Source organism: Rhynchophorus ferrugineus, unplaced genomic scaffold, assembly GCF_030347505.1.
Source record: "Rhynchophorus ferrugineus isolate W39M unplaced genomic scaffold, kcgeb_rfMv2 rfM8, whole genome shotgun sequence".
Taxonomy (NCBI): Eukaryota; Metazoa; Arthropoda; class Insecta; order Coleoptera; family Curculionidae; genus Rhynchophorus; species Rhynchophorus ferrugineus.
The window spans coordinates 446,472-460,953 of NW_027472587.1; the positions used below are offsets into that span (position 1 = coordinate 446,472).

At 30.1% G+C, this 14,482-nt stretch overlaps 1 protein-coding gene across 14 annotated transcripts in view; it reads right to left on the reverse strand.

Moving 5' to 3' along the window:
* Positions 1-14,482, reverse strand: part of LOC143201430 (uncharacterized) — a 108,023-nt gene that overhangs the window by 17,814 nt on the left and 75,727 nt on the right. The window contains exon 1 of one of the 14 annotated variants that reach the window (XM_076412500.1): positions 13,802-14,048. The exons of 11 other annotated variants lie outside the window; for them this stretch is intronic. In XM_076412500.1, the coding sequence (XP_076268615.1) occupies positions 13,802-13,922 (121 nt within the window). In that variant the 5' untranslated portion in view covers positions 13,923-14,048. Of the gene's footprint in view, positions 1-2,367; positions 2,594-13,801; positions 14,049-14,482 lie in introns of those variants that run through there. 2 more of the 14 variants (XM_076412503.1, XM_076412499.1) reach the window with 2 other exon arrangements.

A 14,482-nucleotide genomic window follows, 5' to 3' on the forward strand; every position in this document is an offset into this window, starting at 1 on the left:
GTAGCTACTATATGACTTCAATGAAAATTATGTTTCAGTTTATTTATTTCAAAATTATTCAATTATTATTTCATTATTATTTCAAAATTACGTCAAATATTTATTTATATATGACGGAGTCAGCAAGGTAATGTAATATGAGCTACTAAAACCGATTTAAACTACTGAAGCAAATGTCTATCGATGCAATTTGAATAAGTAGAACTATATATTGTTGAAAAGAAGATCAGTAATAGCGATTAACAGACGCAAGGTCATTTAAGACCGCAAGAAGGATGCACCTGGAAGTTCTGCTGCAGCCAATGTTTTCCCAGACATTGCACCTTCTGATTGCAACTTGTTCAGAGAGTGGCACACCGTTTCGAATGCCAATAAAGTGCAAAAATTGATCGCTGTCACACCAACATCATACCTGTAACACGTTATCGCCATGTTGCTAAAAAAATGGGAAAATGTTATAGTAAACGATGGAAAATATTTTAATTAATATATTTTCCGCTAATTTTTCCCAATAACAGCCTATTAAAAGCGAAAAATGATCAGAGAGCCATCCACATTTATGTTGGCAAGGTTAATCAACAGTAATACAACACAAAAACATGAGAAGATAATTAAGTTAATACACAATAATATATAATAATACACAGTAATTTATTAAAGAATTTATAGTCATAAAATGTGGATGAAATAGATAATGTTTTTTCTTTAAATTATCGTTCGATGCACACCCAAGAATATTGAATTAAATATTAATTTAGAGTATATTTTAATTATTAAATCACAAAAACATCTAGAATTGTATAATCAAAAGGACGTTTCATCTTCATTTTAAAACAAATCATGAAACGTGAATGAAATAACAGGTCAATTGAAAAGTACCCGTGTATAAAAAATTTGACATCTGTCGGATCATTTGTTTGTGAATTATATCATTTTGAGTGAAGCATCTTTTGTTATTGTGGCAAAAATGGATAAAAAGAAATTTCGCTTGTTGATAAAATATTGCTTTTTGAAGGGATAAAATACAATTGAAACAAACAATTGGCATAATGCCGAGTTTCTGGACACTGCCCCAGGAAAATCAACCATCAAGGATTAGGTTAGACGTGCTGAAATGAGCACCGAAGATGGTGAACGCAGTTGACGCCCAAAAGAGGTTGTTACCGTCGAAAACATTTAAAACATCCACAAAGTGATTTTAAATTACCGTAAATTGAAATTGAATGAAATAACAGACACTCTAAAGATATCATCTGAACGTGTAAATCATATCATTCACGAATATTTGAAGGTTATGGCGTCTGTATTTTGGGATGCGCATGGAATAATTTTCATTGACTACTTTTAAAAAGGAAGGACCATCAACAGCGACTATTACATAGCGTTATTGTACCGTTTGAAGGACGAAAATGCCGCATATGAAGAAAAAGTGCTGCTTCACCAAAACAATGCACCATGTCACAAGTTAGTGAAAAACCATAGAAAAAATCCATGAATTGGGCTTCGATTTGCTTCCTCATCCACCGTATTCTCCATATCTGGCCCCCATCGACTATTTTCTGTTCTCAGATTTCAAAAGAATCTGTGAACTGAAGAGGTGTTCGCCGAAATTGAGGCCTATTTTGAAGCAAAGGACAAATCGTAGTCCAAAAATGGTATCGAAAAGTTGGAGGGTCGCTATAATCAGTGTATCACCCTTGAAGGGAATTATGTTGAATTAAAAAAAAATAATTTTGCTAAAAAATGGGATTTACTATGGTAGGCCGGGGACTTTTCAATTGACCTGTTAGATAATGTTTTTTCTTTAAACTATTATTAAATTTGCATCCATAAATATTGAATGAAGTATTAATATAAAGCTTAATTTAATTTTTAAATAACAAAAACATACCTAGAATTATGCAATCCAGAAGAGGATTCATTAACTAATTCGAAATCATGAAATATGGATGAAGTAGATAATGTTTTTTCTTTAAAGTATCAGTAAATTTACGCCCAAGAATATTGAATGAAGTATTAATTTAAAGTCTAATTTAGTTATTAAATCACAAAAAAATACCTAGAATTATGAAATACGAGGTTTTGTATTCATTTTAATATAAATTATAAAACGTGGATGAAGTAGATAATGTTTTTTGTTTAAAGGATCATTAAATATACACCCAAAAATATTGAACTAAATATTGCTATAAAGTTTAATTTAATTATTAAATCACTAAAACCTACTTAGAATTACATAATAGAGAAGATCTTTTATACTCATTTTAAAACAAATCATAAGACGTAGATGAACTATCATTAAATGCACCGCCAAGAATTAAGTGCTAATTTAAGATTTAATTTAATTATTATATTACCAGAACATACCTAGAATTACATAATCGGGAAGACACTGGTACTGACCATAAGCTTTCTCGTTTTTCTTCAGGCGACACTGTATGCAGACGTAGAACAAAAACGCGAATGTCAATCCCACAAAGACCCAAAACATAATCATCTCGAACCGAGCGCGAAACCGAGAAAAACTGACGTTTCCTGACGAAATCGGTACCGATCCGCGCCAACTTTGTTTTTGTAAACAGTTCTCGCGCTAATTAACGTGAATGACTTTAATAAATAAGAGATATCCAAGAGGCGGAATGTGATTACGTTTCCCGAATCGCCTAATATCTTTACGACGAAAGATAACGGCTGAGTATCGCGACATAAAGTTCTCAAATAAACATCAACCGAGAGAAAAAAATGAATGGCGCGCTTGTTTTCATGCAAAACGCATAGTCAACTTGATCGAGCGAAGACCGTATGTTATCACGGCGTGAGTGCGGTGATTTATTCTTCAATCGGCGCTAACTATTAAATGGGACGAAACTATCAAGCGATGGAGAGCACATACGGCCAGGTCCCCGAATTTGTCGCCGCAGACAACGTTGTTGTGCCTCCTTTAAAGCAATATATTTCACTCCTACTATGATAAACAAACAGCTATCATTTTTCTTTGTCCGGACCACTTGATTAACCTTTATAGTTTAATTAGTATGTTACAGACAACCGTGTTATTAGTATACGGATTGGTCGAGTGGAATATCCGTTATATTCTATTTATAATTTTTTTTTCAATAAGGGCGGATTGATAATAAACAAGTCCCATATTCGAAATATATTAGGATTTGTGTGTATTTTGATTAACGATATAGGTGAAAATGCGAAATATTAATTAAACCAATTGTTAAACAACATTTCTCTATATAAAACAACAGTTTGTATTTGGTATTATTGATTTAGGATATGCAGACGCAAATCATGGAACGCTCAAAATTGCATTTTCGATAATCATTATTTTTGTTGGTTAATTTGAAGAAACTCCATCATGTTCCGATTGTTTAGAGGTGGTGATTTTGATGTGAATAGAAAAAACGGTCTGGAGCAAGACTGATTGGACGAGAATCTAGCTTAAACTTTCAAAGAAGTTTCAGACAACTTAGTACTTAATGAATGAATTCTTTGCAGACTGTACTACTTGGTAGACATGATCCAAAAGGACGCTATCGTACGAATTGACTAAAAATGTAATTTTAAACTGTTTTAACCAAAAAAATTTTTTTTTCGTCACATTGTATTGAAACTGATGAACATTTTTTACTATGACCATCCCAAGCGCAAGAGTCATGGGTCCAGGAGAGGTATTCACATGAACACCTAAGCAGAGTAATCATTTCCATAAAATCTTGACGTGCATATAGTGACATCAACAACTTGTAGTGTAATATTAGTTACTAAAACTGAATGAAACTGTTACTGCAGATGTCTGCCAACGTCAATTAAGCAAACCAAATGGCGTATTTTCAAAAAAAATACCAGAAATAGCAACTGTAACTGACGTAAAGTCATCCTCTTGCATGACAACGCTCAGCTACAAGTAGCAAGAGCTATGAACGATACTCTGTTGTAGTTCGAATGGGAAGTTATAACGCACCACCTAGTTTACTCACCTGGTGTAGTACCTCCTGAGTACCACTTATTCAGATCGATGATACATGAGAATGGTTCCGAGATTCAATATCTTCCAATCTAACATCATACAATCGGAAATGTGAGAAAAAGTTAGAAATAGTAGAAAACTATGAAAAATGTTATGAACAATATGTATTGTACCAAAATTGAAGCATCCGAGTGGCTGAGTTCTTGTATAATAATTTTAATATATATTATTGACAACGTCTTCTTCTACCCAACAGTGCAAATGTATTTGTGATCTTAACACGCTCTAAAATACGGTTGCTATGACTTCCAAGTTACTATGATTTAATTTTACCATTATCAAAGTATACTCAATTGAGAGTTAAAATATTCTACACCCTTTAAATTGAAATATTTACAGCCTCTTTGGCTTCAATTGCTTATCGTGGTACCATGCATATATTACACCCTTTAAACAACAATAGATTATTTCATCAAAAATTATTTATTCAATATTTTGCGGATCATACATATTTTTATACATTTTCTTTAGTTTCATTTTAAACTAATTATTTTTAATCAAAAAATTTAAGTTTCTTGATTATTAAACTTGATTGATTCGTTATATTTATCAAACTATATTATTTTATTGTTTAATATATTATTTATTATTTTTATTATTTAGTTAGTTTAAAATTGTCATGGATTGTGAATTATCTGTTGAAAAATATAAAATATTTTAGGTTGAGTAATAAATAATAATCAATTTAATCTGGTGGTTCATTCAATACTCTTAACATAAACAATTATTAAACTATATTTTCAAAGATTTAGGGAAATTTTTTTATTTATTTTAGATTCAAAATGATTACTAGAATGTAATGTATTGAAACAAACAATTAAAATAGCTCAATCAATCAGTAATAACCAAAAAGTAAATTGACAAGAAACTTAGAAACGCCTACCGACTGGCGAGTGACCAACTTTAGAAATCATCCCAGACACACAAATCACAAACATAAATTTACGACCATGCCCCAGCAGGATTCGAACCCGCGGCTATCTCAACAGTAGGAGGAACGTCCTATCGCCTTTACTACTGCGCCACAAAGCCGGCTTATTATTATTATTAGAAAATATACACCTTCCACCACATGTATATTTTGTTATATTTATTTATGCGAAAGCGTCAATTGAAATTAACGATGATAATAACAAAACCACAGTAGAGTTACTGTACGCATATAAAATATTGTTTATTTTAACAGAGTTTTTATATATTTTGTTATTATTATAACCATTTAGTCTGAATGTAAAACACTTAAAATAGTTATGCGCATATAGATAATATCGTATTCATTTCCTAAGTATAATGCGACCAGATAAGTGAAATTAGTACCAACGTTTCATGATACATAATAAAACTAAAGCGACAAAAATAGATCATGACGTTTAGGTATCAAAAAGCGGAGAAAAATTGTAACACATTTTGAGCAATTTTGTCCACAGTATTTCTAAATGCGTATTTCGATGTGATTAAGTGTGTGAGGTCTATGGTTAGCCAATCTTCGAAAATAAGGATGTATAAAAAGCAATACGTGACAATTTGTTGACAAAACCAGCAAAAACGCAAAGCAATATATATTTAATATAATGAGCTTCTTGTTACTAATAAGGTTGTTAAATGTTGCTAACTAAGATTTTCACAAGAGTTATCTTGTTTATAGTCTTAGTTATTAGTATTGTTTGATAAAGTAATTCATCAAATTTAATAAGCGGAATTGTCATATATAATACCACCAAAATTAAAAACAAATTTATGGTGAGATCTGATATATACTACTATACATATTATTTGTTCTATATTTGTTACACTATTATATTAACAAAAGTATTTCTAAATAAACACTCTATGGACTATTTCCAATAAAACAATTTAGACACCCACAGAGAAACTGATGGAATATGATATTAGGAGAATATGGAATGTTAATAAATAAAAACAAAACGAAAATACCTCAATATGAAATCAGTAGAAGAATATATAGAAATAAGACAACCAGTGGGTGGGAACCTTTAGAGCACATGGAGGAGGCAAGAAGGCAAGAAGTACAGAAAATGAAAAGGCGACTTAAACGAACCTGATATAAATGTATCAGAGAAAAATACTTTAGAAGAAGAAAAAACTTCGTTGCAGCAAAAAACAAGATACAAAAATAGAAGGAATTTGTACGTGAGAAAGAGATACAGGCAATAGACATATAATACACCAACAGTATTAAATGGCAACAGAAGAAGCTTTTGATTACATAATATAATAAAATTAAGTATCATAAAACAAAAACAGATCTCAGCATCAGAAAATTGCTTAATTATCTCTTTTAACTAAATGACAGTTAAAATCATTACAGTTCGCAAATTAAGATATATTAAATTTAGAAACCTATCTTGTTCCTTTTAATTTAAATGATCATATATGTTTTCGATTAATACAAATAATATAATTGATGTAAATAATGATTTATTGTATATTTATATTAGATATCCAATCATATCAAATCTGTTATGTATCCGAAAATACAGAAAGATTTTAAATGAAAATTGAGAAGCTGAATGAAAAATCAAGAAAACTTTTCCTTCATATCGAAAGTCACTGAGTGTTCATTTCAATTGTTGACTAAGAAGATAAAAATACGGTATTTTACACTTTATATTGAGTTTATACGGTTGTAAAATCGTATTAAAATAGTATTATGACAAAAATAGTATTGACTTATTATTTCAAGTTAATTTGTTGTCTTATTTTACACTAGCAGCTTGCTGTGGTGTTCTTGATGCCAAAGTTTTGCCTTGGACGATCTCGTTTGAACAACAAATTTGAAGATGCTGATATTGCAATTCCGTTAGATTGTGACTCAATTTCAATGAACAAGAACTTGCGGCCCATCTAAAAGTCACGTAAAAAGCTATTTTCAAGTTTTTTCTTCAAATAAGAGCTAACCGAAAACTGAGGGAATTTATTATGCCCTATTTTTTATTTGAAGCAAATGACCAATTAGCTCATATGATTAATACATTATGAGTAAGTCCAGGAAAAGCTAATCACTATAACGCAATAGGAAACGGATAATTGAAAACAGGTAGTTTTTCACTAATTCATCGCGCGTTACCACCGACTATTTTCGTGTGTGCGAACCTTGAGCGGAGCGTTGCTCTTTCTTTGTTGGTTGGCTGTAAAGGACGAAGAGAATAATCAGCGTGAAACCAGCGAGGAGTTTTTAGTAGAACATCTTTGTTTGGGGCGACTTCTTTTGTTTGGTGTCAGGTGTCCTGTTAGAACGATTGAATTATTAATACCTGATTACTTTTAATTGCGACATATTTATTAATAAACCAAACTGTAAATGAAAGTGACGCCGTCCAACCATAATTTTGTTGAAATTCATGTGTTGACTTAAATGTTTGAATTAACAATAAAAATTGCAACTTTACCTGCTAGAAAAACATATTTGTATGTGCATGGTTTTGCTTAAATTATATACTGATTTTTTACATCTATATATGTATATTTTAAATAAGTTCATATTAACTGATAATTAACTGAAGTTTTATTAATTTGACAATATAGTGAATATTCTTGCCGAAAAAGGTTCCCATTTATGAAACAGATCATTATAATTATTAATTAATGAACAATGTGGGGTAAAATCAAAATTCTTGTGGATTTATTTTCAATATATGTCGTCGAAGTGTGAATAAAAATGTTTTTCAGTACATTAAAGATGCCTGAAAACAAACAGACGAAGATTTGAAAGCATTACTTAATTACGATGAACCCATTAATGGGGATCGCTATCGACTAGAATTGATGCGTTTGAGTCGAACTCTAAGCGAAAAACGGCCGGAATACGAGCAAAGACACAAGTATGTTATTCTTCAGCATGCTAATGCTCGACCGAATATGGGAAAATGGCGGCTATCTAGCCATGGACAATACTTTGAATAGAATACATTGTACCGATTTTTCACAATAAAGATTCAAATTTTATAATATCCCTTAAAACTTAAACTTATACGTTTTGTGATGAATTTATTTAAATTATATATATGAAATGGTAATTAACAGAAAAAGTACAAAAAAGTTAAAATAAACCAAAGGCCCATTAATTTAGCAATATGCATTGGCGAATATTCTTGTTGAAAAAGGTTCCCAATATTGGAACAGGTTATTAGAATTTTAAATAATTAATAGTGATGGGCGTAATCGAATTTGTTGGGGATATTTGGCTACTTTACAGTCTCCTTGTTTGAATAAAACAATATTTTAGTTTTTTATATAATAAAAATTTTATACACTGTAGATCTTTTGAGGTTTTTGGTAGAAAATCTTAACTAAATGATTTTGTATCCAAGAGAAATCACAAGCCAACTTTTTATCATTAAGAATAGTAGTCAGATGGGGAGTAGTCTGGGCTGTACGGAGGATGCATCAAACTTATCACTCAATATCTCATATTGCCAGTAAATAATATTGGAGTAATGGAAGATAACGACTTTTTTATTAATAAACTTTGCCATTTTTTGCTTTACTGTTGGTTGTAAAGGGTTGAATTAATGCTTTGGATCTTCTTTAGTGTCAATGTGGTTCTGCAACCGTTTCTATCGGTTTAATCGCGATCTTTTTTGCGTATTGTTATCGTATATGAGCTACTTTTAATTGCCTTTAATTGAGAGTTTCAATAATTCGTTGATTGATGAATTTTGTTTTGTTTCAGTTCTGATTCACAAATGGAAATTCGGCATGTTACCTTTTAGTTGGTACCCTGTTTTATGAAAGTGATTAAAACCTCGCTATTTTAAAAAAAATCATGGCTTTTTTTCCATGATTGATAGACTGACATTGAATAAGTGTTACTAGAGATATTTTTTAACAATTTTAAGGCCATCTATCAGGAAAAACCGAAACTGATTTTTTTCCCAGTCTAATCTACAATAAGATAATCTAAATATACGCACTAAAGTTGTTGTAGTATTATCTATACTATCTATATTTTATGGACTTTTAAGAGTATATAAAATCGATTTTGTGTTTTAAGTATTTCTAATATTTTTAAAATATTTTTAAAGAAATAATTTAGAACATTGTCATTTCCTATACATAATATTAGATATTGTGATTATGAATTTTATTTTATTATTGTGAAAATTATTTAGTTTAGGTCAATTAGGATCGAGATCAGATTTTATTACATTACTTAACATGGTATGCTATTATTACCCAAACCCTAATATTGCTTAATAGTCAATTAATCCCAATAATAATTTACACAGTGACTTTTTAAGATTTTTATACAGTAATAAAACGTAATTGGTAATTTAAAATTTCAAATTAAAAAATAGTTCGGCAATGTTCACATATATATATTTTATTGTGATTAAAACTATTTCCACAAAACACCAGTTCTAATATCTGCATATAGAATGTTCATTGAGCAAAGAAATATTGAGTATTGGCCTACATTCTTCACCTAGTTTAAAATTCTAATCCTATTTAATTTAATAACAAGATCTTACAGTAATAGTGATTGTCATAACATAACAATGCTATTAGAGGTACAATAAAACAATGAAAAAAATAATCTGCAATAAAGTGTCCAATTTGCGGACATATTTACACATAGTGAATTATTTCTATATTATTGTTGTTAAATATCCGTTATATAACCCGTTATTAAAAGTTTCCCAACTAGAACTAGGAAGCTTTTTTATTTGACACATTTTATAAATAAATCAAATCTTACCAGTTTTTTAATCGATGAGAAAAAAGTTAATATTTTACGAATCATTCTTCAATTTACGTGGATTAAAATGCAAATCATGGATGTTTTTAATAATTTAAATGACTTAATAATACTGTTTGTTTTTCTATAGAGAATGATTATTAAGTATTCGCTATATCTGAAAATTATTATTTTTTTGAGATATAAAATACTTTGACTAAAATAGATATGTTTTTGTATTTATTTATTAATAGCACACCATTCAGCATAGTTCAGCGGATATGATGTTCCATTTATTTGATGTATATTCATAGTACCAGGGTTGTTATTTATAATCCATTACTTGAGATGATATGTGAACGCTTGTATTGTCGTCGTGGAGAATGATTTGCCTTTTCTTAAGCCTTTTCCGAAATTCCGAGAATATATTTAATAAAAAATTGTTGCATATCATACATCTGCCAAAACAAAATTCTTCTGTTAATTACCAATGCCTATCGGTACGTAACCAACGAAAAACTGCACGATGACCTGGATATCAAATGAATTTGCGAAGTTACTCAAGATTTCGCCTTGAAACACGAAAGAAGACTACTAAATCATACCAACGTGAAAGCAATACAACTACTGGACAACGCGCAGGAAATCAGAAGACTGAAGCGAACCAAACCATATGAACTTATATAAAGTGTATACCTTTAGTGTAAATTAAAGCTTAAGTTATTAAAATTTTATAACTGAGAAATACATATTGATGTATTTATCTCGCACTCGTCTTGCTTGTGAATTAATACGAGTACAAATGAAATGTAGTAATAAATTAATTTATAATTAAGATACCCTCATAGTCATTTATCCAGGATATGTCACCACGTGTTTTTAAACATTTTTTTGTACCAATCGGTACGTTGAAATAATATAAATAGCAACTGTAGTACTAACTTTCAAAAGTTGTGAGTCCAATTTCATTTTCAAAACAGTTGATAATTATTTTATGAGGAATTTGAAATATACTGTTGTGAATACTGGGCTTTGCTAGTGGTTACTTACTGTTTCGTAAAACAATTAAGAAATTCACAATATAGTTAAAAACAGTTTTGAGCGGCTTTTAAAGTAGCTAATATGTTTAACAAATCCGAGGGTAGTGTATTTGCAATTCTATGGCACACTGCTATTTACACGAAATTAATCGAATTTAATACATCAGTACGTAACACTGTATTTAGGGAATCTAGAACAAAAAAATTGTCAGCTGAGTGGAGAACAGTGGGTTAAAGTCATCCAAAACCACCAAGTCTAATAATAATCCTTTAAAATTCAGAATTTATAACATATTATGTTATTTTATTACATAATTATATTTACTATAAAATCATTCATTAAATAATTTTATTATCTATATTTTATATTTTTTACCTGGGTACAAAAATATAATAACTTTTTAATTACAGAACACATAAAGCAAATTGACATTGCCTTGAAACTGTTATAATTGTTGTTCTAACTGATAAACAAATGAGGGAATAGAAAAGGTCGTTTCATATATATAGTAAAATTACTTGACTTAATTATTGTCCTATTTTTTGTTAATTATATTCATTTAATTAAAATACACCGACTTATTTCTAATAATATTTTTTCAGTATTTCCAGATAATCAAAATATAGTAAGTTTAGTATACATGTTTAAATCGACCAAAGAGACGTGAAAACATAGGATAAGTGATTGGTATTTAATAATTAACGACACAACAAGCCCTAGCGCTTTTTTAAAGTCGAGAAAACAGAGCATATTAAGATAAAAAACTACGATAACGATTGATTAAGATAAACTAAATGGACATTATATTTCTATTATCAAGGATTGTCAATATTTTGTATTACTTAACATAAGCATTGTATTTTAGGAACAAATTATCTATAAATAGAAACTAATAACAGAAAATAACTGGATTTAAGGAACTGGACTAAAAATTTGGAGAAAATACTGCGCGCTCTATGAATTTTGCTCAGAGAAAATGACGATAAATATTAACAGCCTTTTCTTCGATATTTCTCTATATTTGACAATGGCGTTCCTATTTATATTTTTGGCCTACCATTGAAAAGACTTGAATCTTCATTTGAACACTTTTAGCACTTATATGCGAGAGTAAAAAAAATAGTGCCAAATCAGTGCTCACAGAGGATTTCATCAATTCGACCTTTTGGACAGTCAAATAGGTGGTTCCTTCAGCCGATGCGTAAGAGCTTACATTGCCAATGATCCTTCATTCTTTTTATGCATTTCACAAAGCAGTGCTGGCAAACAAATAATTTTGCACCGTTCAGAATTCGTAATTTTATGTTCTATGGCACGGTTGCCACATGTCTAGTTATTTGGAATACAGTGAATTGTTGTTTCATTTGAAGCTCAAACTCATATATTTATTTCATAGATTGTATACACAGTTTTTGATGCATCACTATTGTATTTCTTCACCGTTTCTTTGCACAATTCACACGAGCACCTTTTGAGTGTTTGTGAAATTATACGGGATCCAATGTGAACGAATCTTCTTCATAGCGAAATGTTAATAATTTTCACCAGTTAACTTAATTTTTTCGCCAAGGTAACATTTTCAAGTCACTTGAAATAAACAAGTTGTGCTCAAATAACAAAACGTTCTGTCTTCAGTTCTAACATTCTTACGTTATGGTTATAAAAGTCAAACTTAGTCAATTTGCAAGCGTCAAATGGATTTTAACAACACCTAGGATTGCCAAAGCTCAAAATATAAATATAGTCCTTCCAATAAAACAGTTATAAAAAAGTTAAATTAGTTTTAAACTCGGAGCGGATTGTGTAGACGAAGAGGTCTAATGGAACTTTAAGATATTATTTTTAAGAGAATACCAATTTTTAAGAGAAAAGGACTATTTGTTATTTCAATTTATGTATCTGGACGAGACATGGATATTTCAAAATGAAACATATGAACCAATAAAGAGTGTAAAGATTTGCAATAACAGTTGATGCAAAAAGGTAAAAGTTAAAATGACATAGGTTTTGTTATTTAGAATGTTTTTTTAAAAATTCATTGCTGATATATGTTTGTTTTTGTATTTCTGGTCTGTCGTTTTCGTCGCTTTGGTGGTGGAATTGTTAATAACTATCTGATAAATTAGAAATTAACTATTTGGTAATTCACATGTATAGTGACTCTGTTAGTGAAAGAGATTGAATGAAAATTTTGTTGTGGGCTTATAGCGGAATGCTGATAATTACCAACATAGAGCAATAAGAGCAGAAACAACTAAAGATGAATTTATAATTAATATAGGATAACCGTAGAATATTACACTGTGGAGTGTGAAATATTTATGTGCATAAATATGTGTGTAATTATTTAAAATATCATGAGCATTAGGTTAGAATTTATGAGGAGAAAATTAATACTAACTATTTTGCAGTTATGGTAAATACGTTAGAGAGAATGTAGTGATTATATACATAGGCAGTAACTGAAGAAACTCAGGAGAAATTCAGAGATATCAAAATGACTTAATAAGGAAACACAGGAATGGATTAAATATGCTCTCTAATGAAATTAAAATACATACACAAAACAATACTAAGCTACAAACTATTATGAATCTTAAATTATATGCAGTTTAAGTCCTTAGGAAATATATGCATTGGATGTACCACAATGTTAAAATAAATTAAGTTTGATAACGTTATTTGGTTACATTATTTTATTTACATCTGTATTCTGTTATGTCAGTGTCAAAATAAACCAAAACTTAAATTTGATGCGGCAATGTTGCATTATACATTTTGATGCCGTGCATTGGTTGTTTTATTGGAAGGGCTGTAGCAATCTTCGTAACCATACCGTCAAATTGTTCACTTACGGGTAGCTAATATTTTTATTAAAAATGCCAAATCAAATGCTTATTTTGAGAACAAAAATGGGAGAATGACGGGCAGTGGAAATAGCTTTACTAACGATTGTAATAATTCTAATTGTTCGAAAAGAACGTGTTAAATAACAGTGACAACAAACAGTGAAACAAACTTACCGAAAGGTTGCGCTATTCGGCAATAGCCGATCATATTATTTCTCAGTTTAATACGCCATTGCAGAAAAATGTACACCAAAAACATAACAAACAAACAGTACACGCTCCACATAAACTCCATCTCGAATTATATTCCTCGCTACGTAACCGAAAACAATACGGTAAAAACAAAAGTGACATCGATGTTGTGGTTTCGCTCCTCAACAATCATTAGCAACAATCACATTTGCCATCGAACCCAGCCGAGCACTCGTGAGCATTTACTCCAGCACCATTTTATATATAAAACAAACGCGTTATTGAACAATTTTGGAAAAAAAAACGGTTATTTGATATTTTTACGGTTCATTTGTTACCAATGCTACCTTGATATTGGAAAGCTACTTATATAATGACCGGGGGACTGATGGTTACCTTTCTATATTCCGGGAAATTTCAATCTGATTTATTAGTAAAAAAGCGATTAGTGGGTATTCCGGATAGTTTTGTATATTTATAGATTGCTATTGGTTTACTTGATAAATGAAAATTGTTGCGGAATATTCCCCTTCAACTGGTTTTTATTAATAATAATGAATTTTGATCTGTTTCATTATGTTTAGAATTAATTTTTTATTAACAATGGTGTCATATCTATTTTAATATAAAAGTTTGCGCGTATTATCAATTCATTATTCACAT